At 41.9% G+C, this 22,743-nt stretch overlaps 2 protein-coding genes across 10 annotated transcripts in view; both read left to right on the forward strand.

Moving 5' to 3' along the window:
* Positions 1-12,210, forward strand: part of pfkma (phosphofructokinase, muscle a) — a 33,309-nt gene extending 21,099 nt beyond the window's left edge. The window contains exons 16-21 of the mRNA XM_029718569.1: positions 3,466-3,630; positions 7,549-7,610; positions 10,129-10,240; positions 10,666-10,765; positions 11,331-11,436; positions 11,750-12,210. Of these exons, the coding sequence (XP_029574429.1) occupies positions 3,466-3,630; positions 7,549-7,610; positions 10,129-10,240; positions 10,666-10,765; positions 11,331-11,436; positions 11,750-11,936 (732 nt within the window). The 3' untranslated portion in view covers positions 11,937-12,210. The remainder of the gene's footprint in view (positions 1-3,465; positions 3,631-7,548; positions 7,611-10,128; positions 10,241-10,665; positions 10,766-11,330; positions 11,437-11,749) is intronic.
* A 144-nt stretch (positions 12,211-12,354) lies between these two features.
* On the forward strand, positions 12,355-22,737 carry LOC115165442 (integrin beta-7). Of its 9 annotated transcripts, XM_029718563.1 has the most exons (19): positions 12,357-12,552; positions 12,662-12,714; positions 14,117-14,167; positions 15,291-15,360; positions 15,453-15,532; positions 15,765-15,948; positions 16,655-16,825; positions 17,173-17,336; positions 17,515-17,595; positions 19,044-19,202; positions 19,277-19,372; positions 19,493-19,582; positions 19,678-19,818; positions 20,068-20,258; positions 20,636-20,874; positions 21,098-21,308; positions 21,597-21,778; positions 21,940-22,100; positions 22,299-22,737. In XM_029718563.1, the coding sequence occupies exons 4-19, from the start codon at positions 15,294-15,296 to the stop codon at positions 22,410-22,412; spliced, it is 2,331 nt and encodes a 776-aa protein (XP_029574423.1). In that variant the 5' UTR covers positions 12,357-12,552; positions 12,662-12,714; positions 14,117-14,167; positions 15,291-15,293; the 3' UTR covers positions 22,413-22,737. The 9 variants fall into 9 exon arrangements, with proteins under 9 accessions (XP_029574417.1, XP_029574420.1, XP_029574419.1 ...); XM_029718560.1 differs by lacking the exon at positions 14,117-14,167 and having other exon boundaries at positions 12,356-12,552; positions 12,650-12,880; XM_029718559.1 differs by lacking the exon at positions 14,117-14,167 and having other exon boundaries at positions 12,356-12,552; positions 12,662-12,880.
* The last annotated feature ends 6 nt before the right edge of the window (positions 22,738-22,743 follow it).

Below are 22,743 nucleotides of genomic sequence, written 5' to 3' on the forward strand. Positions count from 1 at the left end.
GGTTTGCAACGACCAGGGTTAGCATACTGCCGGAATCCAGTAGTGCTTCAACCTCCTTCCCTTCAACCTTCACCCTGCACATATGTTTGTTTCTTGATCTTTCAAGTACAGTGGTTACCACGGGACATGCATACCATATCTCATCTTCTTTTTCACCGAGGTTACATTGCATTGGCTCTTCTTTAATAGGGCAATAGGCTGCAATATGTCCCGGTCGATTACAATTGTAACAGATAATAGGGTTCCGGGGGGGAGACCTCCTCGACCCCCAGTCCCGGTTTCCGGTTTTTCCCTTAGTGTCTCGGCCCGATTCTGATTCTTTCCTCATGGCCCCACGCTGCTCTCCTCCCCCTCCCCCTGTTGGCACAGTCTTAACCTGTCCGCTGGTTCGCCCAGGCCTGGGGAATGGGAATCTTTCCTCCTGCACCTGCTCAGCTGTTCCTGCCGTACAATACCGTTCAACCAGGCCCACGAGATGGTCGGCGGAAAGTACCTCGTTCTGGCCAACCCATCGTCGCACTTCTTGGGGTAGACCTCGCTGAAACTGGTTGAGTACGATGGTCTCGACGACCTCGGCAGACGAACGGGTCTCCGGTCGCAACCATTTCCGTGCCAGGTGAATCAAGTCGAACATCTGTGTTCGGGGGGGTTGTCCCGGTCTGTAGGACCACTGGTGGAAGCGGTGTGCCCTCACGGTATCGGTCACTCCCAGTCTAGTCAGAATCTCTCCCTTGAGTTTATCGTAATCCTGTGCATCCTTCAACTCCAGGTCAAAATATGCTTTTTGAGCATCCCCTGCCAGGTATGGTGCCAGAAGCCCTGCCCATTCTTCTTTCGGCCACTTCTCCCTCTCTGCCGTCCTTTCGAAGGTGGTAAGATATGCTTCCACATCATCCTGCGCTGTCATTTTTTGAAGAAAATGATTGGCCCACCTTTGGGTATTTGCAGCTGGTAACTGAGTCCCAATTTGGTCCGCTAGCCCCTTTAGGCCTTCTCTTAACTCCCGGGTGTTTCTCTCTTGCTCTTCTCTGAGCAGCTGGTTGGTGTGGTGCTGGACCTGTAACGTGTCCTGATACATTCGCATTGCATCCTGATGAGCTATTTGTTGAGCTCTAGTTGCCTCTTGTTGGGCGGCCACCGCTTGTAACAGGGCCTGTATGGCTCCCTCCATACTCATTTTCCTGAAAAAACTGTCCTAACCAAACAAAGCCACAAAAAAAAAAAAAAAAAAAACCTGACTCCCCTTGTGCTAACTAAACTTTTTTTATTTTTTATTTTTTAAATTTTTCTACCTAACCAGCGGTATGGTTAATCCAGTGCCCACATTCTCCACCACGTGTGGCAAACCTCTTCAAAGCTAGGAGCGTTTGTCACAAATTAAGTGAGAAACTGTCACCAAAGTCAGCCCAGAATTAAAGTTCTTTCGAACATGACAGTACCTGTGTGTTTGTTTCTCTGTCCTGGTCCACCCAGGCCGCAGGTAAGGTCAAGGATAGCAGGGTTCGGTACACAAATCTGGTTCTCGGTAGGTCCAGGTCTAAACGCCAACAGGTAAGTCCAAAACAGTCCAGCTCGTACACGGTAAATCCAGCCAATGTAGAATGTCTCTCTCTCTCTATGGTTCATAGATCCTTCCCGCCCTCTCTCTCTCTTCCTGGTTTTTCTTGACCTTTTATCTGTGGGTCGGCTCCACCTTCTGAGGGTTCCCCTTGCTTCTGGGAATTGTAGTTTTGGCAGTCGGCCATTTTGTGATCTGTAGTTCTGATCGGGGTGGCCATTTTAGTGATCGGGCAGAGCCCGTTTATTAGTTCTGCCCTCACATATCTGCCATTTATCACTCGACCCCCTTCTTTGCCACAGTATGTAATGTCTGTCTTCAACTGAAGCAGTTTAACCTCTCTGGGGTATGTGGGACGATTTCGTCCCACCTACGTAACAGCTACTGAAATTCCAGTGGCGCGATTTTTGAATCGTTAGAAATACTATTACTTCAATTTCTCAAACATATGACTATTTTACAGCTATTTAAAGACAAGAATCTCCTTAATCTAACCCCACTGTCCGATTTCAAAAAGGCTTTACAACGAAAGCAAAACATTAGATTATGTCAGCAGAGTGCCCAGCCAGAAAAAATCAGACAGCCATTTTTCAAGCTAGCATATAATGTCACACAAACCCAAACCACAGCTAAATGCAGCACTAACCTTTGATGATCTTCATCAGATGACACACCTAGGACATTGTGTTATACAATACATGCATGTCTGTTCAATCAAGTTCATATTTATATCAAAAAACAGCTTTTTGCATTAGCATGTGACGTTCAGAAAACGCATAACCCCCGGCAAACTTCCGTTGAATTTACTAACAGTTTGCTAAATTACTCACGATAAACGTTCACAAAAAGCATAACAATTATTTTAAGAATTATGGATACATTACTCCTCTATGCACTCGATATGTCCGATTTTAAAATAGCTTTTCGGATGAAGCACATTTTGCAATAATCTAAGTACATAGCCCGGCATTACAGGGCTAGCTATTTAGATACCCACCCAGGTCAGCCTCCACCAAAATCACAGTTCCTATAAGAAAAATGTTCTTACCTTGCTTGTTCTTCATCAGAATACACTGCCAGGACTTCTACTTCAATAACAAATGTTGGTTTGGTCCCAAATAATCCATCGTTATATCCAAACAGCGACGTTTTGTTAGTGAGTTCTAGAATGCTTCTTCACGGTCCCGCGCATGGCGCATTGGCGTGTCAAAAATGTCTAAATATTCCATTACCGTACTTCGAAGCATGTCAACCGCTGTTTAAAACCAATTTTTATGCCATTTATGTCGTAGAGAAGTGATAATATTCCGACCGGGAGTATGCATTGAGCCTAAACAGCCGAATAAAATTTCTCCTCGGGAGCGACTCATGCACGCGCATCATTCAAAGGTCCTCTGAGCATCCACTTACAAAAGGCGATAATCTGTTTCAACCTGAGGCTCCCTCGTAAACCTTCAGGTTTTTCGCGGGCTCTGAGAGCCTATTGGAGCCCTGGGAATTGTCACGTTACAGCTAAGATCCTTACTTTTCAATAAAAAGATGCAAGACGCACGACTCCTTGTCAGACAGGGTACTTCCTGCTTGAAACCTTGTCAGGTTTTTGCCTGCCATAGGAGTTCTGTTATACTCACAGACACCATTCAAACAGTTTTAGAAAATTCAGAGTGTTTTCTATCCAAACCTGAACAATAAAATGCATATTCTAGCTTCTGAGTTGGTGTAGGAGGCAGTTAAAAATGGGAACATATTTTTTCCAAAATTCTCAATACTGCCCCCTAGCCCAGACAGGTTAATATGTGCTTTAACTGTCATCAAATTAATCATCACTATGCCCCTATCCTCGCTACCCTCACTTTTCGCTTCTTCCCTCTCTCCCCCTCTCTTGATTCCTGACTCTCCTTTAACAGACTTGTGACAGGATCAAGCAGTCAGCAGCAGGCACCAAGCGTCGTGTGTTCATCATTGAGACCATGGGAGGGTACTGTGGTTACCTGGCTACCATGGCTGGTCTGGCTGCAGGGGCTGATGCTGCATACATCTATGAGGACAAGTTTGGAATCAGGGACCTCGAGGTGAGATGATGAATACTCTCGCTCTCGCTCTCGCTCTCTCGCTCGCTCTCTCGCTCTCTCTCTCGCTCTCTCGCTCTCTCTCTATCGCTCGCTCTCTCTCTCTCTCTATCGCTCTTGCTGTCTCTCTCTCTCCATCTCTCTCTCTTGCTCTCTCTCTCTTTCTACTTCTCTCTCTACTTCTCTCTCTCTCTCTCTCTCTCTCTCTCTCTCTCTCTTTTGCTCTCCCTCTCCGATGACATTGAGAGCTTTAGACACAGTGTACATAAACAACACTACAGTCTGCCAGCTTGTGAAAATCTTTCGGACAGTTTCCCGGACACAGATTAAGTTAAGTCCTGGACTATCCCACATAAACAAACTATGTGGGATAGACAGTGTACTATTCACTGTAGTGCTTTTGCAGACTTGACTGTAGTTTTCAGTGCAGTATACTGTAATATACTGTAGTATGTACAGTTAAATATAGTACAATTACTGTAGTAAAAGAAAACTGTAGTGTTTTTGCAGACTATGCTAGTTGTTACTGTAGTGTTTTTGTTTTATTATCTTTGACATAGAAGTGGAGGCTTTCTCCTTCAGGAAACCTACTGAAAGAGCATATCTCTGGTTCAGAGCTTCTGCTCTTTTCTATAACCTGTAGGAACACATTATATGGTCTATACTTGCCATGTAGGTTTCCCACTTATGCGTGACACAGATTACTATATGGGGGGGGGGGGGGAATTTGCAGGGTATATACAAATTAAATACTGTAGTATTTTACTATAGTTTAAAAAAAGTGTTGTGTTTTTGCGGATATTACTGTAGTATTTACTACAGTGTTTTTTGCATATAATACTTTAGTATTTACTATAATATTCTACAGTATACTACAACATGATATAGTAAGTACTACAAATGATCAAGGGATACTACAGTGTGTAACACAGGTTGTTGGTGGCACCTTTAAAAAAAAATGTATAAATATTTTTTTCAAATTTTTTAGGAGGTAGATTAGCTTTAATATTGCAGATAGATTGTGTATTCCATCAAAGTAATTGTCTGCATCATTTCCAGGTATCCCCCCTTCCGTTCCCTAATTGCATCTAGAAGTTCCTATTCTGTAATTCTTCCTTCACATGAGTCTTTCTGTACAGCTTTTAATTAATACAAAAAAATCCATACAATTATCTTCGGTTAGTGGAGATGGAGGATACTGAAACAAAAACATATGCTTAAAGTACTTTACTTCCTCTTTAAAATGATTGTTTGTTGAAACATGGGTGACTGTGACAAGTTTCAGTAAATTATTTTTTATTATTATTAAATTATTTGGTGCATTTTTCCCCATATTCCATCCAGTTCACTTTATTTTTATAATATATTACGCTGGATCTTTCTTGAATAAGTTCCTCCATTTCTTTTTGTTTTTCCTATTAACTTATTCTGAGCCTCTATCGTACAGTTCTTATTAAATCGTTCTTGACATTGTTATGAACTGTCCTCCCCTCAGCAGCCTCCACTGGCATGTAGTATAGTTTCTACAGTTTACTATATCATTCTATAGTAAGTGCTGTAGTATTCTATAGTAAAATGTAGTATTTTTTCATGTGAGCACTATCAATAAATGTTCATTGAACATGATTTCTAAGGCTTAATCTGTGTCTGGGTTTTATGGTTTTCCTATATATAATTATTGACGATAGAAACTGGCCTCTATATAAAAGTAAACATGACATGAATGTTTAGAGGTTTCCTCTATATAAAAGTAAACATTATATAAATATTTGTAGGTTTCCTCTAAATCAAAATAAAATAAAATAAAATTGTATTTGTCACATGCGCCGAATACTTCCCCCCACCGTGAAATGCTTACTTACAAGCCCTTAACCAACAATGCAGTTTTAAAAAATAACGAGTTAAGAAAATATTAACTAAATAAACTAAAGTAAAAAAATTACATTAAATTAAAAGTAACACAATAAAATAACTATAATGAGGCTATATACAGGGGGTACCGGCACTGAGTCAATGTGTGGGGGTACAGGTTAGTCAAGGTTATTTGTACATGTAGGTAGGAGTAAAGTGACTATGCATAGATTATAAACAGAGAGTAGCAGCAGTGTAAAAACAAAGGGGGGTGGGTGTCAATACAAATAGTCCGGGTGGCCATTTGATGAATTGTTCAGCAGTCTAATGGCTTGGGGGTAGACGCTGTTAAGGAGCCTTTGAGACCTAGACTTGGCACTCCGATATCGCTTGCCATGCGATAGCAGAGAGAACTATGACTTGGGTGACTGGGATCTTTGACAATTTTTTGGGGCCTTCCTCTGACACCGTCTAGTATATAGGTCCTGGATGGCAGGAAGCTTGGCCCCAGTGATGTACTGGGCCGTACGCACTACCCTCTGTAGCGCCTTATGGTCGGATGCCGAGCAGTTGCCATACCAAACAGTGATGCAACCAGTCAGGATGCTCTTAATGGTGCAGGTGTATAACTTTTTGAGCATCTGAGGGCCCATGCCAAATCTTTTCAGTCTCCTGAGGGGCAAAAGGCGTTGTCATTCGCTCTTCACAACTGTCTTGGACCATGTTAGTTTGTTGGTGATGTGGACACCAAGGAACTTGAAACTCTCGACACGCTCCACTACAGCCCTGTCAATGTGAATGGGGGCGTTCGACCCTCCTTTTCCTGTAGTCCACGATCATCTCCTTTGTTTTGCTCACGTTGAGGGAGAGGTTGTTGTCCTCCCACCACACTGCCAGGTCCTGACCTCCTCCCAATAGGCTGTCTTATCGTTGTCGGTGATCAGGCCTACAGTACCACCGTAGTGTCGTCAGCAAACTTAATGATGGTGTTGGAGTCGTTCTTGGCCACACAGTCATGGGTGAACAGGGAGTATAGGAGGGGACTAAGTATACATTATATAAATGTTTATAGGATTCCTCTATATAAAAGTATACATGATATGAATGTTTAGAGGATTCCTCTATATAAAAGTATACATTATAGAAATGTTTATAGGATTCCTCTATATAAAAGTATACATGATATGAATGTTTAGAGGATTCCTCTATATAAAAGTATACATTATATAAATGTTTATAGGATTCCTCTATATAAAAGTATACATGATATGAATGTTTAGAGGATTCCTCTATATAAAAGTATACATTATATAAATGTTTATAGGATTCCTCTATATAAAAGTATACATTATATAAATGTTTATAGGATTCCTCTATATAAAAGTATACATTATATAAATGTTTATAGGATTCCTCTATATAAAAGTATACATGATATGAATGTTTAGAGGATTCCTCTATATAAAAGTATACATTATATAAATGTTTATAGGATTCCTCTATATAAAAGTATATATGATATGATATGAATGTTTATAGGATTCCTCTATATAAAAGTATACATGATATAAATGTTTATAGGATTCTTCTATATAAAAGTATACATTATATAAATGTTTATAGGATTCCTCTATATAAAAGTATACATGATATAAATGTTTATAGGATTCCTCTATATAAAAGTATACATGATATAAATGTTTATAGGATTCTTCTATATAAAAGTATACATTATATAAATGTTTATAGGATTCCTCTATATAAAAGTATACATGATATAAATGTTTATAGGATTCCTCTATATAAAAGTATACATTATATAAATGTTTATAGGATTCCTCTATATAAAAGTATACATTATATAAATGTTTATAGGATTCCTCTATATAAAAGTATATATGATATGATATGAATGTTTATAGGATTCCTCTATATAAAAGTATACTTGATATAAATGTTTATAGGATTCTTCTATATAAAAGTATACATGATATGAATGTTTAGAGGATTCCTCTATATAAAAGTATACATGATATGAATGTGTCCTGACTGTCTGGCTCCGGTTTACAGATGAACGTAGAGCATCTCGTGCAGAAGATGAAGACAGATGTGAAGAGAGGTTTAATTCTCAGGTCGGTTTCATTCATTCCTTTATTTATTTATTCAGTCATCCATTTATTCATTCATTCATTTATTTATTCATGTATTTATTTATTTATTCATTCATTCATCTAGATCTCAATCTGCCATACTTGTACTTTTCCAAAACTCTCCCTGTTTCTGTCCCTCTCATTTACATGTTACATTTTTGTCATTTAGCAGATGCTCTTATCCAGAGTCATTTCCTTAGTGGGCCCATAAAAAGTTAAATGGGATTCGATTGCATTTTCAACTCTAAAAATTCTTGTCACAAAAACTGTTGTGTTATATAGCAAATGTGTCCACTCTGGTTGTAAATGCGCTCTAGCCACAGGCCGCAAATACAGGCTATCCTACTGTACATGATGAGATTATTAGGGATAAGAGCTAGATTCATTTTATTTGTCAAACGGCAGCCAAGCATCGATCATCATGTCACCAGAATATTATATATTTATTGGAAAGGACCATCAAGTTCATCACGTGCACTTTCACCAGCCTGTGAAATTTTCCATGGGATTGAGGTCAGGGCTTTGTGATGGCCACTCCAATACCTTGACATTGTTGTCCTTAAGCCATTTTGCCACAACTTTGGAAGTATGCTTGGGGTCATTGTCCATTTGGATGACCCATTTGCGACCAAGCTTTAACTTCCTGACAGACGTCTTGAGATGTTGCTTCAATATATCCACATAATTTTCCTCCGTCATGATGCCATCTATTCTGTGAAGTGCACCAGTCCCTCCTGCAGCAAAGCACCCCCACAACATGATGCTGCCACACCAGTGCTTCACTGTTGGGATGGTGTTCTTCGGCTTGCAAGCCTCCCCGTTTTTCCTCCAAACATAACGATAGTCATTATGGCCAAACAGTTCTATTTTTGTTTCATCAGACCAGAGGACATTTCTCCAAAAAGTACGATCTTTGTCCCCATGTGCAGTTGCAAACCGTAGTCTGGCTTTTTTTTATGGCAGTTTTGGAGCAGTGGCTTCTTCCTTGCTGAGTGGCCTTTCAGGTTATGTCGATATAGGACTCGTTTTACTGTGGATATAGATACTTTTGTAGCTGTTTCCTCCAACATCTTCACAAGGTCCTTTGCTGTTCTGGGATTGATTTGCACTTTTCGCACCAAAGTACGTTCATCTCTAGGAGACAGAACGCGTCTCCTTCCTGAGCTGTATGACGGCTGCGTGGTCCCAGTCCCATGGTGTTTATACTTGTGTACTATTGGTTGTACAGATGAATGTGGTACCTTCAGGCATTTGGAAATTACTTCCAAGGATGAACCAGATTTGTGGAGGTCTACAATTTTTTTTCTGAGGTCTTGGCTGATTTCTTTTGATTTTTCCATGATGTCAAGCAAAGAGGCACTGAGTTTGAAGGTAGACCTTGAAATACAGCCTGAGGTACACCTCAAATTGACTCAAATGATGTCAATTAGCCTATCAGAAGCTTCTAAAGCCATGACATCATTTTCTGGAATTTTCCAAGATGTTTAAAGGCACAGTCAACTTAGTGTACGTAAACTTCTGACCCACTGGAATTGTGATACAGTGAATTATAAGTGAAATAATCTGTCTGTAAACAATTGTTGGAAAAATGACTTGTGTCATGCACAAAGTAGATGTCCTAACCGACTTGCCAAAACTATAGTTTGTTAACAAGAAATTTGTGGAGTGGTTGAAAAACGAGTTTTAATGACTCCAACCTAAGTGTTAATGACTCCAACCTAAGTGTATGTAAACTTACGACTTTAACTGTATATCAGTGACCCCAAGTTTACTTCAGTATAATGGTTATTATATGAATATTTGCGCATAAAGGTGTTTCCACCTCTATTTCACACATAATACATTTTACCGACACAAAAAGATCCCACCGTCTCTTTGCCCAAACGAGAAAACCCTGGAGTGTCAGCCCCACCTCCATAGCCATCTTTCATCGAGGATACATTTTAGTCATTTAGCAGACGCTCTTATCCAGAGCGACTTACAGTAGAGTACATACGTTTTATTACATTTTAAATACTGGTCCCCCGTGGGAATCGAACCCACAACCCTGGCGTTGCAAGCGCCATGCTCTACCAACTGAGCTACAGTGGGATAGTCATGTGTATCCTACCAGAGTCCTTAGCAGAATAGTTTTAACACCCTTTAATGCTTAGATGGAAACCTGGTTATAGTAAGCAAATAATTCCTCAATAAAGCAGCTATCAGCAAAGTCAGTGCTCGTGCTCTGTATCCTCTTTGTGGTCAGGAATGAGAACTGCAATGCCATGCCAATTCAACTGTAAAAATACAATATATTCATGTTTAGATTTCATCTGTACTCCTTTCCTCTGTGTCTCCGGAATGAGAACTGCAATGCCATGCCAATTCAACTGTAAATAAACAGTATATTCATGTTTTGATCTCATCTGTACTCCTTTCCTCTGTCTCAGGGATGAGAACTGCAATGCCATGCCAATTCAACTGTAAATATACAGTATATTCATGTTTTCCTCTGTCTCAGGAATGAGAAATGCAATGCCAACTACACTACAGACTTCATCTTCGCCCTCTACTCTGAGGAGGGCAAGGGTGTCTTCGACTGCCGCAAGAACATCCTGGGACACATGCAACAGGTCTGTTAACAGTCTGCTCACAAATGGCACCCTATTCCCTTTGTAGTGCACTACTTTTGACCAGGGCCGTGTTCAAAAAAGTGCTCTATGTGCCATTTAGAATGTAACCACAGTTTCAATTAATTACAAGAGTGCTCCTAATTGGGGTTAATTCCATTTCAAGTAATTCAATTGAGAAAGTAATCTGAAATTCCAATTCTCCCTTATTACTTATAAAGCTTAACCAGAACATGAAGTACGTAGACTTTAGTTGAGTAATCCAACCTCAACTCTCCCCTCCCCTGTCCATCTCTCCCCTCTCCCCCTCCATCTCTCCCCTCCCCTGTCCTCCACTCTCCCCATCTAACTCCCCTGTCCCCCACTAACTCTCCCTTCTTTCCTCCCTCTCTTCTCCCCCCCACCTTTGTCCTATTCCCTCTCCCCAGGGCGGAACCCCGACACCTTTCGACAGGAACTTTGGTACAAAGATGGGCTCCAAGGCTGTTCTGTGGCTCACAGAGAAACTCAAGGAGGTGTACAGACATGGTAAGACGGGCTGTGGGGTGTCACCATGAACAGATACTGAGATAAAGGAATGAGAGGCATATTGCTGCACCCAAATACACATCGTTTTGAATTCACTCTTAGGAAAAACGGTTCCAAAAGGGTTCTTCGGCTGTCCTCATAGGAGAACCCTTTTTGGTTCCAGGTAGAACTATTTGGGGTTCCATGTAGAACCCTCTGTGAAAGGGGTTTTACATGGAACCCAAAAGGGTTCTACCTGGAACCTAAAAGGGTTATTCAAAGGGTTCTACAATGGGGACTGCCAAATAACTGTTTTAGGTTCTAGATAGAACCCTTTTTGGTTCCATGTAAAACCCTTTTCACAGAAGGTTCTACATGGAACCCAAAATAGTTCTACCTGGAACCCAAAAGGGTTCTTCAAAGGGTTCTACTACTATGGGGACAGCCAAATAACTGTTTTAGGTTCTAGATAGAACCTTTTCTTCTAAGAGTCTAGTTTTTACCTGCTGATACCAGTTGCTTGTTTGTCTCATTGAGTATAACGCTATATGACTCCATCTGTCACCCTGCCTTCTCTCTCCTCCAGGTCGTATCTTCGCTAACACCCCAGACTCTGCCTGTGTGCTGGGCATGAGGAAGAGAGCACTGACCTTCCAGCCGTTGGCTGAGCTTAATGAACAGACAGACTTCGAGTAAGATCCTCCAGGCACTATGACGCTAAAACACGAGAGTGGCAGTTGCTGACTGTTGCTCGCTCTCCTCAACATGAATTGAGTCATACTTTAACACACTGTTCATACTGATCCACAGTTCAAGTGGATATTGTGAGTGCATATCCCTCAACTAATATCTGTTTTGAAAAGGAACATTCCCTCTTCTCTTTCTGACTACATCGCTGTTTTCACATTATGTATGTAGACACAATGGTATGTAATGAATAAAAGGTCAAAAAGTGGTGAAGTGTCCCTTTAACATTCCTCTACCCCCCCCTGCTGTCCTGTCCAGGCACCGCATCCCCAAAACATCGTGGTGGCTGAAGCTGAGGCCAATCATGAAGATCTTGGCAAAATACAACATCAGCCTGGACACATCTGAGCATGCCCACATGGAACATGTGATCAAGAAGAGGGTGTCGATGCCCGCACCACTGATGAAGAAGCACAAGGAGGAGGTAGAGGAGGAAGAAGAATAGAGGGAAGTGGAGGAGCAGGAAGAGGAGGAGGAGGAGGAAGAAAAGTCATTTATTTTTGTTACATGTATGTGTGTTTTACATGTATGTTTCTGGATTAATTAATCATCTGAACCAGTTACATTATTTTGTGCCCGTTGTTTCCTTTCTGATCTTGGTCTTCTCAATAATTTTTCCTCACGCACTCTTTCTTCGCGTCTCAATCAGTTAACTCGGTGGGCTGCCCTGCTCTGGGAGCCAGTTTTGCCTTTCTTCAAGAATTAAACACTTGTTACTATTTTGACACTTGTGATTTATTTTTCCATGGTTTACAGTATTTTAATGCTTTTCCTCTCCAATAAAACAATAGTGCAATATAATGACATTAGAATCATAACATAATCTTAAAAATGAGGTTCAATGTTTTATGTGGAGTACTGGCTGGTGGCCGCCTTGCAAAATAGAGAACTCACTCAGCATTCAGAAGCTAAACGTGATGATATGCAAAGGAGGGGCCCACCCAAAGTTGCATGTGTTCTCACATCTCACCCAAACTTGTCAAAGAAGGACCTTTCCATCAGACAGTCAACCTAACCTCAGGATTCCTTCTCCATGCCCTCCTACTTCTACTGTCTCCTTGGTAATGTACCTTTACATTCATTACCTTTAGGATGTACTCTATTGTTAGGACCTTGCCTCAATGTTCACTTCACCTGGGACGTCCCTGATATCCCCAGCCTGTCTTGCAGAAGGAGATTCCAGAACTGAGAGACAGAGAAGTGGATGTGTTGGTGCCATCCAGGTTTGTCAGTCATTTTTACGACTTAAAGTGCAACTCAAGTCCACATCCAGCCGACTAAAAGTCACAAGGACACTACTGTAACCCGACTCTTTATCATCGAACTCATGAAAGCTCAAGAGCAGGTGACAGACCTGTCATACTAATGGGCCTGCTCAGAAGCTCTCAGGTATATTTATATATTTTTATGTACATATTCGTATTCATTCCTTTACACTTGTGTGTATAAGGTAGTTGTTGTGAAATTGTTAGGTTATATTACTTGTTAGATATTACTGCATGGTCGGAACTAGAAGCACAAGCATTTCGCTACACTTGCATTAACACCTGCTAACCATGTGTATGTGACAAAAATTTGATTTGATTTCTAACATGTCTGTCAAACTTTTCAATTGTTCTTAGCTGAAGAAAACTTGGGCTCACTGGTCAAATCGTGTTGGTTAGGAGAAGGAAACAATATAACTGGCTGCTTTGTAAATATATTGCTAACACTAAAGAGTGTCTTTGGGACTGTTTTCATATATTTTTGAAAAGTGTATATTTTATGAAAAAGTACGTAAAACAAACGACATTAATGCATCTCATGCTGAGTAGCATTGATCACTCATCTGAAACAGTGTGTTGACTATCTCTGTGAAGAAGAACTGAAACTACAATAACAAGAGTGTAAAACTGTTGAAGGCAGCACCTCTCTCTGTCTCTCTCTCTACCTCTATCTCTACCTCTCTCTCTGTCGGTCTCTCTCTCTCAATTCAATTCAAGGGGCTTTATTTTACATGGGAAACATATGTTTACATTGCCAAAGCAAGTCAAATATATAATAAATACAAAATGAACAGTAAACATTACACACACAAGGTACAAAAGAATAAAGACATTTCAAATGTCATATTATGGATATATACAGTGTTGTAACGATGTGCAAATAGTTAACGTACAAAGGGGAAAATAAATAAACATAAATATGGGTTGTATTTACAATAGGGTTTGTTCTTCACTGGTTGACCTTTTCTTGTGGCAACAGGTCACACATCTTGCTGCTGTGATGGCACACTGTGGTATTTCACCCAATAGATATGGGAGTTTATCAAATTTGGATTTGTTTTCGAATTCTTTGTGGCTCTGTGTAATCTGAGGGAAATACAGTGCATTCGGAAAGTATTCAGACTCCTTTCCATTTTCCCACATTTAAAAAAAATGGATTATATATTTTTTCCCTCATTAACCTACACCCCATCATGAGGATGTGAAAACTGGTTTTCAGACCAGACCCCAGACCTCACAACCATAAAGGGCAATGGGTTCTAGAACTGATTCAAGGATTTTTTGGTCAGATCCTAATTGGTATGTCGAATTTTATGTTCCTTTTGACAGCGTAGAATGCCCTTCTTGCCTTGTCTCTCAGATCGTTCACAGCCTTGTGGAGGTTACCTGTGGCGCTGATGTTTAGGCCAAGGTATGTATAGTTTTTTGTGTGCTCTAGGGCAACGGTGTCTAGATGGGATTTGTATTTGTGGTTCTGGCAACTGGACCTTTTTTGGAACACCATTATTTATGTCTTACTGAGATTTACTGTCAGGGCCCAGGTCTGACAGAATCTGTGCAGAAGATCTAGGTGCTGCTGTAGGCCCTCCTAGGTTGGGGACAGAAGAACCAGATCATCAGCAAACAGCAGACATTTGACTTCAGATTCTAGTAGGGTTAGGCCGGGTGCTGCAGACAGATGCCAAATTGAGTCAAAAGCTTTTTTGACATCAACAAAGGATGAGAAGACTTTGCCGTTGTTTTGGTTTGTTTGTTTGTCAATTAGGGTGTACAGGGTCAATATGTGGTCTGTTGTATGGTAATTTGGTAAAATGCCAATTTGACATCAATCAATCAAATGTATTTCTAAAGCCCTTTTTACATCGGCCGATGTCACGGAGTGCAATACCGAAACCCAGCCTAAAACCCCAAACAGCAAGCAATGCAGATGTATAAGCATTTTCACTGAGGAAATGTACGAGTCTGCAGAGGATTTTCCCAAGATTGCTGTTGACGCATATCCCACAGTAGTTATTGGGGTCAAATTTGTCTCCACTTTTGTGGATTGGGATGATCAGTCCTTGGTTCCAAATATTGGGAAAGATGCCAGAGTTGAGGATGATGTTAAACAGTTTAAGTATAGCCAATTGAATTTGTGGTATGTATATTTTATTATTTTATTTAAGATACCATCAACACCACAGGCCTTTTTGGGTTGGAGGGTTTGTATTTTGTCCTGTAGTTCATTCAATGTAATTGGAGAATCCAGTGGGTTCTGCTAGTCTTTAATAGTTGATTCTAATATTTGTATTTGATTATGTATATGTTTTTTTTCTTTGTTATAGAGCCAAAAAGATTTTAGATAACTCTTCACGTTATAGTTTAGTGTTGCCATTTTCTCTCGCTCTCTCGCTCTGTCTCTACCTCTCTCTCTGTCTCTTTTTCAATTCAATTTCAATTTAATGGGCTTTGATGACTTAGGAAACATATTTTTACATTGCCAAAGCAAGTGAAATAGATAATAAACAATAAAATGCCTCTCTCTCTGTGGGCAGACAATGAGAAAGGTGTGGCTGACTGTGGTGGTTCTTCTGATACACTTCACTGAGCTGAGAGGATCTATGGGTAAGTGGCGATGCACATAGCTATCCTCTGAAAGGGTGTGTTTTTCACAGACAGACTGCATGCCTCTGTGTCCATGTGTGTATGCTCTCTAGTCCTGGATGGAAGATGCCTGTCTAAGCCCACCTGCACTGAGTGTCTGAGAAGCCTTGGCTGTGCCTGGTGTAAACAGAAGGTATCTCAATCTGTTATTGTTTTTTACATTTGTTGAGAACATTCTGCCAGGCTTTGAATTACTTTGGTGTAGGTTACACTCAAAACAAACCTCCATAGCAATAACATACTTATATACAGTATGTATCAACAATATTCATATTAGTCCACAGATCCTTTACACGCCTCTCTATTCAAGCAGAAACTTTCAAGCCGTCTGTCAAAGTTGTGTTCTGTTGACCTCTGACCTGCAGGGTTTCCTGGCGCAAGGGGAGCCAGACGAGCGTCGCTGTGACAGGGAGGAGGCTCTGAGAAAGAGACACTGCTCTGACGGACAGATCCTGAACCCCCAGCCTGCAATACGGAGCAGGGCAGAGGAGCCAATGGGGACCGTGGTCCAGCTAGAGCCACAGAACCTCCACCTTAAGCTAAGAGTTGGTGAGGCCTTAGGACTTACACGTATGGACGCACGGAAGCCGGGAAGGCACACTCTTAAAGTCGGTACACTCTTAGAAAAAAGGATTCCAAAATGGTTCTGTGGCTGTCCCCATAGGAGAACCCTCTTTGGTTCCAGGTAGAACTATTTTAGGTTCCATGTAGAACCCTCCATGGAAAGGTTTATACAAGGAACCCAAATAGGTTCTACCTGGAACCAAAAGGGGTTCTTCAAAGGGTTCTGCTATGGGGACAGACAAATAACTATTTTTGGTTCTAGATAGCAATTTTTTTTCTAAGAGTGTAGGGACTGAGGACTCACACACACACACACACACACACACACACACACACACACACACACACACACACACACACACACACACCTGAGTCGATGAAGACTGTAGACAGCGGACAAAACAGGTTGAAATGAGGTCATTACAACAAGAGAACAACCAGTTCTGGTGAGGATTTAAACTTCTACACATTATCCCCACTGATTGGTCCACTGAGGACATTTTAGTATATCTTATCTTAGGCTAATATTACTATCTCATACAATATGATATTGATTGTTGACAGCCCAAAGCCTAAGTAAGTATAGAATATGTATAATCACATGCACATTTGATGGTTGATGAATAAATCAATTATTCTCATGACTTTTCCTCTTATCACCCCTTATCACCCTCTTCTGTTTAAATCCCAGGCATGCCCCAGTCATTCGAGGTGAGGTTCAGGCGTTCAGAGGGTTACCCCATAGACCTGTACTACCTGATGGACCTGTCTTACTCCATGAAAGATGACCTGGAGAACATTAGGAACCTAGGACTGGAGGTGGTCACTGCCATGAAGAACATCACCAGTGCTGTCAGGATAGGTGAGTGTCACTGTTATGGGGCTATGGAAGGTGTTGCTCTCAAACTTCTTGTGTCTGTGCATCTCAGCTCCATCACATCAACCGGTAAGATTATATGACCCTTGAACAGAGCATACAATTCGCCCATCAGCCCAACTCAACCAATTCATGCAGAGGAAAGTTTGCCCACTTTACCGTTTTGATTTGGACTGAAAGTTCATGCCTGATCGGATCGGAACCTGTTGACAATCCCTGTCAGGTTCAGGCTAATCTCATCCATCAGCCGGGTGCAGCAGTTGAGCCTGGGGATGAGGTTCACACTTGGGGTCAAAACTCTAGAGCTCATGGTGTTCCTCTATCCCCCTCAGGCTTTGGTTCCTTTGTGGATAAGGTGGTGGACCCCTACGTCAGTACAGTGGAGGCCAAACTGGCCAACCCATGCATCGAGAGGGGCAAAGGCCCCTGCCAGCCTGCCTTCAGCTTCAAACATGTACTGAAGCTCACTGAGGACGTTGAAGAGTTTGAGAGGAAGGTGAGCCAGCAGAGTTACTTACGACTTTGAATTCCTCGTAGAACATCACTTCCAACTCCAGGCTTCTTCTTCTTCTTTTTGTCTTGTTTTCCTTCTTCTTCTTCTGTCCTGCACCATTGGTTCAAGGTATTGCCATGTCAGTCCTTTATTAATTTCCTGTTCTGTGTCACGCCTTTAGGTGAGCAAGCAGAGCATCTCCAGTAACCTAGACGGCCCAGAGTCAGGCTTTGACGCCATCATGCAGGTGGCTGTCTGTCAGGTAAGAACAAATGGCTGACTGGTGTTTCAATAGAACTCAGAACTGTATTTTGAAAATAGAGTGAGAGAGAAAACGGTGGAAAAGAACAGCAAATAAGAAGCTCATTGAGCCTTTATGCACTGGCCTGGCCTAAGTATATCTAATCACATAGAACAGCATACTGTACATATCAAATCATCTAATTTTATTTGTCACATGTGCCGAATACAACAGGTGTAGACCTTACAGTGAAATGCTTACTTACAAGCCCTTAACCAACAATGCAGTTTTAAGAAAAACTTTAAAAAAAGTAAGAGATAAGAAAAACAAGTAATTAAAGAGCAGCCGTAAATAACAATAGCGGGGCTGTATACACGGGGTACCGGTACAGAGTCAATGTGTCAATGTGTGTCAATGTGCGGTTAGTTTAGGTAATTGTGGTAATTATGTACATGCAGGTAGGGTTATTAAAGTGGCTATGCATAGATAATAACAGACAGTAGCAGCAGCGTATGGGGGGGGGTGCAAATAGTCTGGGTAGCCATTTGATTAGCTGTTCAGGAGTCTTATGGCTTGGGGGTAGAAGCTGTTTAGAAGCCTCTTGGACCTAGTCTTGGCGCTCCGGTACCGCTCGCCGTGCGGTAGCAGAGAGAACAATCTGACTAGGGTGGCTGGAGTCTTTTACAATTTTTAGGGTCTTCCTCTGACACCACCTGGTATAGAGGTCCTGGATGGCAGGAAGCTTGGCCCCGGTGATGTACTGGGCCGTATGCACTACCCTCTGTAGAGCCTTGCGGTCGGAGGCCGAGCAGTTGCCATACCAGGCAGTGATGCAACCCGTCAGGATGCTCTCGATGGTGCAGCTGTAAAACCTTTTCAGGATCTGAGGACCCATGCCAAATCTTTTCAGTCTCCTGAGGGGGAATAGGTTTTGTCGTGCCCTCTTCACGACTGTCTTGGTGTGTTTGGACCGTTCTAGTTTGTTGGTGATGTGGACGCCAAGGAACTTGAAGCTCTCAACCTGCTCCACTACAGCCCCGTTGATGAGAATGGGGATGTGCTCGGTCCTCCTTTTCCTGTAGTCCACGATCATCTCCTTAGTCTTGATCACGTTGAGGGAGAGGTTGTTGTTGTCCTTGCACCACACGGTCCTCCCTATAAGCTGTCTCATCATTGTCTGTGATCAGGCCTACCACTGTTGTGTCATCAGCAAACTTAATAATGGTGTTGGAGTTGTGCCTGGCCATGCAGTCATGAGTGAACAGGGAGTACAGCAGGGGACTGAACACGCACCCCTGAGGGGCCCCCTTGTTGAGGATCAGCGTGGCGGATGTGTTTCCTACCCTTACCTCCTGGGGGGCGGCCTGTCAATCCTAGTCAGCACAATATCTAAGTCATTGTTTCTATATACTGTAATATTGTATGTACTGTATATGTAATGTAAAACCCTCGACCCAACCCGTCTGTAGGATGACATTGGCTGGGGTAATGTAACTCGGATCCTGGTCTACACTTCAGATGATACCTTCCACCTGGCAGGTGATGGGAAGCTTGCTGGGATCTACCAACCAAACGACGGGAAATGCCACCTGAATAGCAATGGGCTCTATAATAAGGACACCGTTTATGTGAGTGAACCCTATGTCCGTCCCTAGGAAGCTATCTCTTCTCACAAACTAACCTCCACACAAATGTATTTTAGGACTATCCCTCAGTTGGACACCTATCTCAGGTCTTATCAGCAAATAACATCAGGCTGATCTTTGCAGTGACAGACCAGAACATTGAAAACTATGAGGTAAGGAATTCAGTTACTGAAGACTTGAGTTCGCTCCCTTAGCCAATGTCTAAAACTTTTGGTTACGGTGTGCCCTAATGAACATGACCCTGAAACTCCTTTTCTGAACCCCCATCCCAGGCACTCAGTGAGATGATCCCCCAGTCGGTGGTGGGCCTCCTGGAGGATGACTCCAACAACGTTGTTCAGCTCATCTCTGAGGCCTGCAACGTGAGTCTATTTATACCTACTGCACAAACCCAACTATGGCATTTCAGTTGTACTGAAAGGTTAATGATTACCTCCTCCACTGACGTCCTCCTCAGAACCTATCGTCTTCCATCCTCCTGGAGCACCGTGACGTCCCACCAGGCCTGGGGGTCTCCTACAGCTCCCACTGTGGTGATGACAGGCTAGCTCAGGGGCAGGACAGAGGGGAGTGCAGGGATGTCAGAATCAATCAACAGGTAAAGCAACTGGCAGGTTAAATAATGTGGCAGTAGCAACGTCCTCTAATAATGCCCGGTGAACTGTATACTCAAAAAGCACCGTCAATACACTGACTCAGAAAAGCCAAGGTATAATTCTAGGTTTGCACTTAGTCATCCACTACAGTTAACAAAAATGTGTTTACAGCATGTGGTGACCCAGGGGACCGATAACCAGACAAATAAAAAACTGCTTTTATGACCCCTATTTATCATTCCACTGAATAGGTCAATTTCACAGTTACTGTGACCAGCTCGAGCTGTCTGTCCAAGACAGAGTCTTTCATCATCAAAGTGCAGGGTATCAATGAAGAGCTGAGGGTTACCGTTGAGACGCTGTGTGATTGTGACTGTCAGGACTCCGAGGAACAGTCATCCCAGTGTCATGGCAATGGAACATTCCACTGTGGTATCTGTAGGTAGGTAGTGGCACCCAACTTACAGCCGTGTTGATTTTCACTATCTTCAGCATCAAGTTTTGTATTGAAGTGACATTTCATCATCTTGCTGCTGTATGTTGGTTGAAATATATGTGATGCAGACATCAGTGCTTTGTTGAAACCAATAACCTTGCTCTTTGGGTCTAGGCCGGGTTACCGCATAGGTCTTTGTGACAACTGCTGATGTAAACAGGGCTTTGAGAATACATTTGACTTATAGAATCACTGTGTGAAGGCCAAAAGCTGAAATGCGTTGGATCTATTTTTAACAGTAAAGAAGCTTTTTTTTTATTTAATTCCATTGTCCTCCAAGAGTTGCTGAATCTCCTCTCTACTTGACCTTGGTTGTTTTACAGCTGTGATTCAGGACACACAGGCCAGCGTTGTGAGTGTGAAACACAGCCGGACAAAGACACCAGTCTGGCCGTAGAGGCCCTGTGTTCACCTGCACAGACAAACAGCACAGGCACACCACTGTGCAGCGGCCGTGGGAGCTGTGTGTGTGGCCAATGTATCTGCTGGGGCCAACACAGGGGCCAACACTGCCAGTGTGACGACATTAGCTGCAACCGTCACAACAACATGATCTGTGGCGGTAAGGGGAAGTTAAGTTTAGAATGGGGGTGTTTAAAATGTCCTTTAGAATGTGTTTTTCAACTGGTTTCACTGCTTTTTCTTCTCAACCACTTTAGTTTAATATGCTGAAAATGATTATCCTATCCGGCTCGAAAGAGCTGGAGAGGGATTTTAGTACAGTCTGTGTTGAGATTATTAACGCCCCTGTATGTGTTCTGTCCGTGTATATGTCTGTTCTGCAGGTAATGGGAAGTGTGACTGTGGTAACTGTGAGTGTTTCCATAACTACACAGGCCCTGCATGTGAATGCTCTACCCTCACAGATCAGTGCCAGACCAGTAACGATGGAATCTGCTCTCACCGAGGACAATGTGAATGTAATGAATGCCATTGTCACCCTGGTTTCTTTGGCAGGCACTGCACCAAGCCCCTGGCACCATGTGACACATACCGGTGAGATAAACCTGATGTACTATATATGCCACATAGCAGATGCTTTTATCCAAAGCAACTTGTATGTAATCCCAGAGGGAATTGACCCTACAACCTTTGCACTCTTACCAATAGAGCCATACAGGACATTGTATCTTCCAAATATTAGTCCATGATCATTTCAACAAGAGCAACGTATTACTTCAACTACAGTTTTGTTTCCACGCAATTACTATTAGTCGGTTGCTATATACTGTATATTTGAGTACGATGGACTAAATAAAACATTTTCCTTGGTGCGTGTTTTAGGGCCTGTGTTGATTGCATGTTACATGAGTCAGCCATAAACATATGTCACCATCGCTGTGGCTCTGCCAAGCCTATCCGCATCAATGGGACTCAATCATTCACCTGTCAAGATGATACTCTACGCTTTAATGTGGAACTCAGAAATACTGGTGACATTTTTGTCTACTACACAGATACTTCAAGTAAGTTTTATATTGTCAAACTGTAAATAATAGAATAACTTTCTTTTCCCCATAGAGAACTTCCGTACATTATCTGAAGCCAATCCTAAGCAACACCCATTGGTAATAAATCGTGTCTATTTTGTCTCTTGTCTTGTGGTGTCTTCCTCAATTCCTGAAAGGAGGGATTGACCCATGGATTATAAACATGGGGAAGGCAGTGGTAGGAATCGTTTTACCAGGTGTCATCATGATAATAATCTACCGGCTGATGTTAGAAGTGTCCTACCAGCGGGAGCGTAGAAGGTACCTGAAGGATAAGGAAAATATCTGCTGGGAAGACGTGAGTACAAGAAAAGAGAGAAAGGGACAATTATAATATGCACCATCCAAAAACACAGTCAAAAGTAGAAAAAGGCAGCACGAGTGTGATTCAAAGTTTTGGGAGACATTTGCTGACCTTTTGAAGGACAAAAACTATGTTGACGGGTTGCTAGGTTGAAAAGTGTTTATTCCTACATTTTTTATTTATTTATTACAGACTCAAAATCCACTGTTCCAAGAGGCCTTGACAACATTCACCAACCCCATGCATGTGTTGGAGCCAGATGCAGATTGTGCTACATCAACCTTTGGGAAAATAAAACAAATGTGATGTGGTCTATTATGGTTCAGCTGAATTGTTGTAGGAGATATGATACTTGGTGGGATTTTTATGTGGCTGAAGATTTTTTGTTGTTAAATGTACATGTGAAAGAACCCAAAGAAAGTGGTGTTCTACTTTGTGTATGAATAGTAGCTTTCATAATCCTGCCAAAATGTAGAACATCACATCACACTCTATCCTGTGATCCTCTGAGATGAAATAAATGGTTTAGAAACGTTAGAGCTACTCCCCTAAAAATGTGTTGCCATTCTTTGATAAAACGTACAAATGTATCGTAGCCTACAATAAAAGTACAGTATTTCAAGAAAGAAAAGACGCT

The sequence above is a fragment of the Salmo trutta genome, chromosome 28 (assembly GCF_901001165.1).
Source record: "Salmo trutta chromosome 28, fSalTru1.1, whole genome shotgun sequence".
In the NCBI taxonomy this organism is placed as follows: Eukaryota; Metazoa; Chordata; class Actinopteri; order Salmoniformes; family Salmonidae; genus Salmo; species Salmo trutta.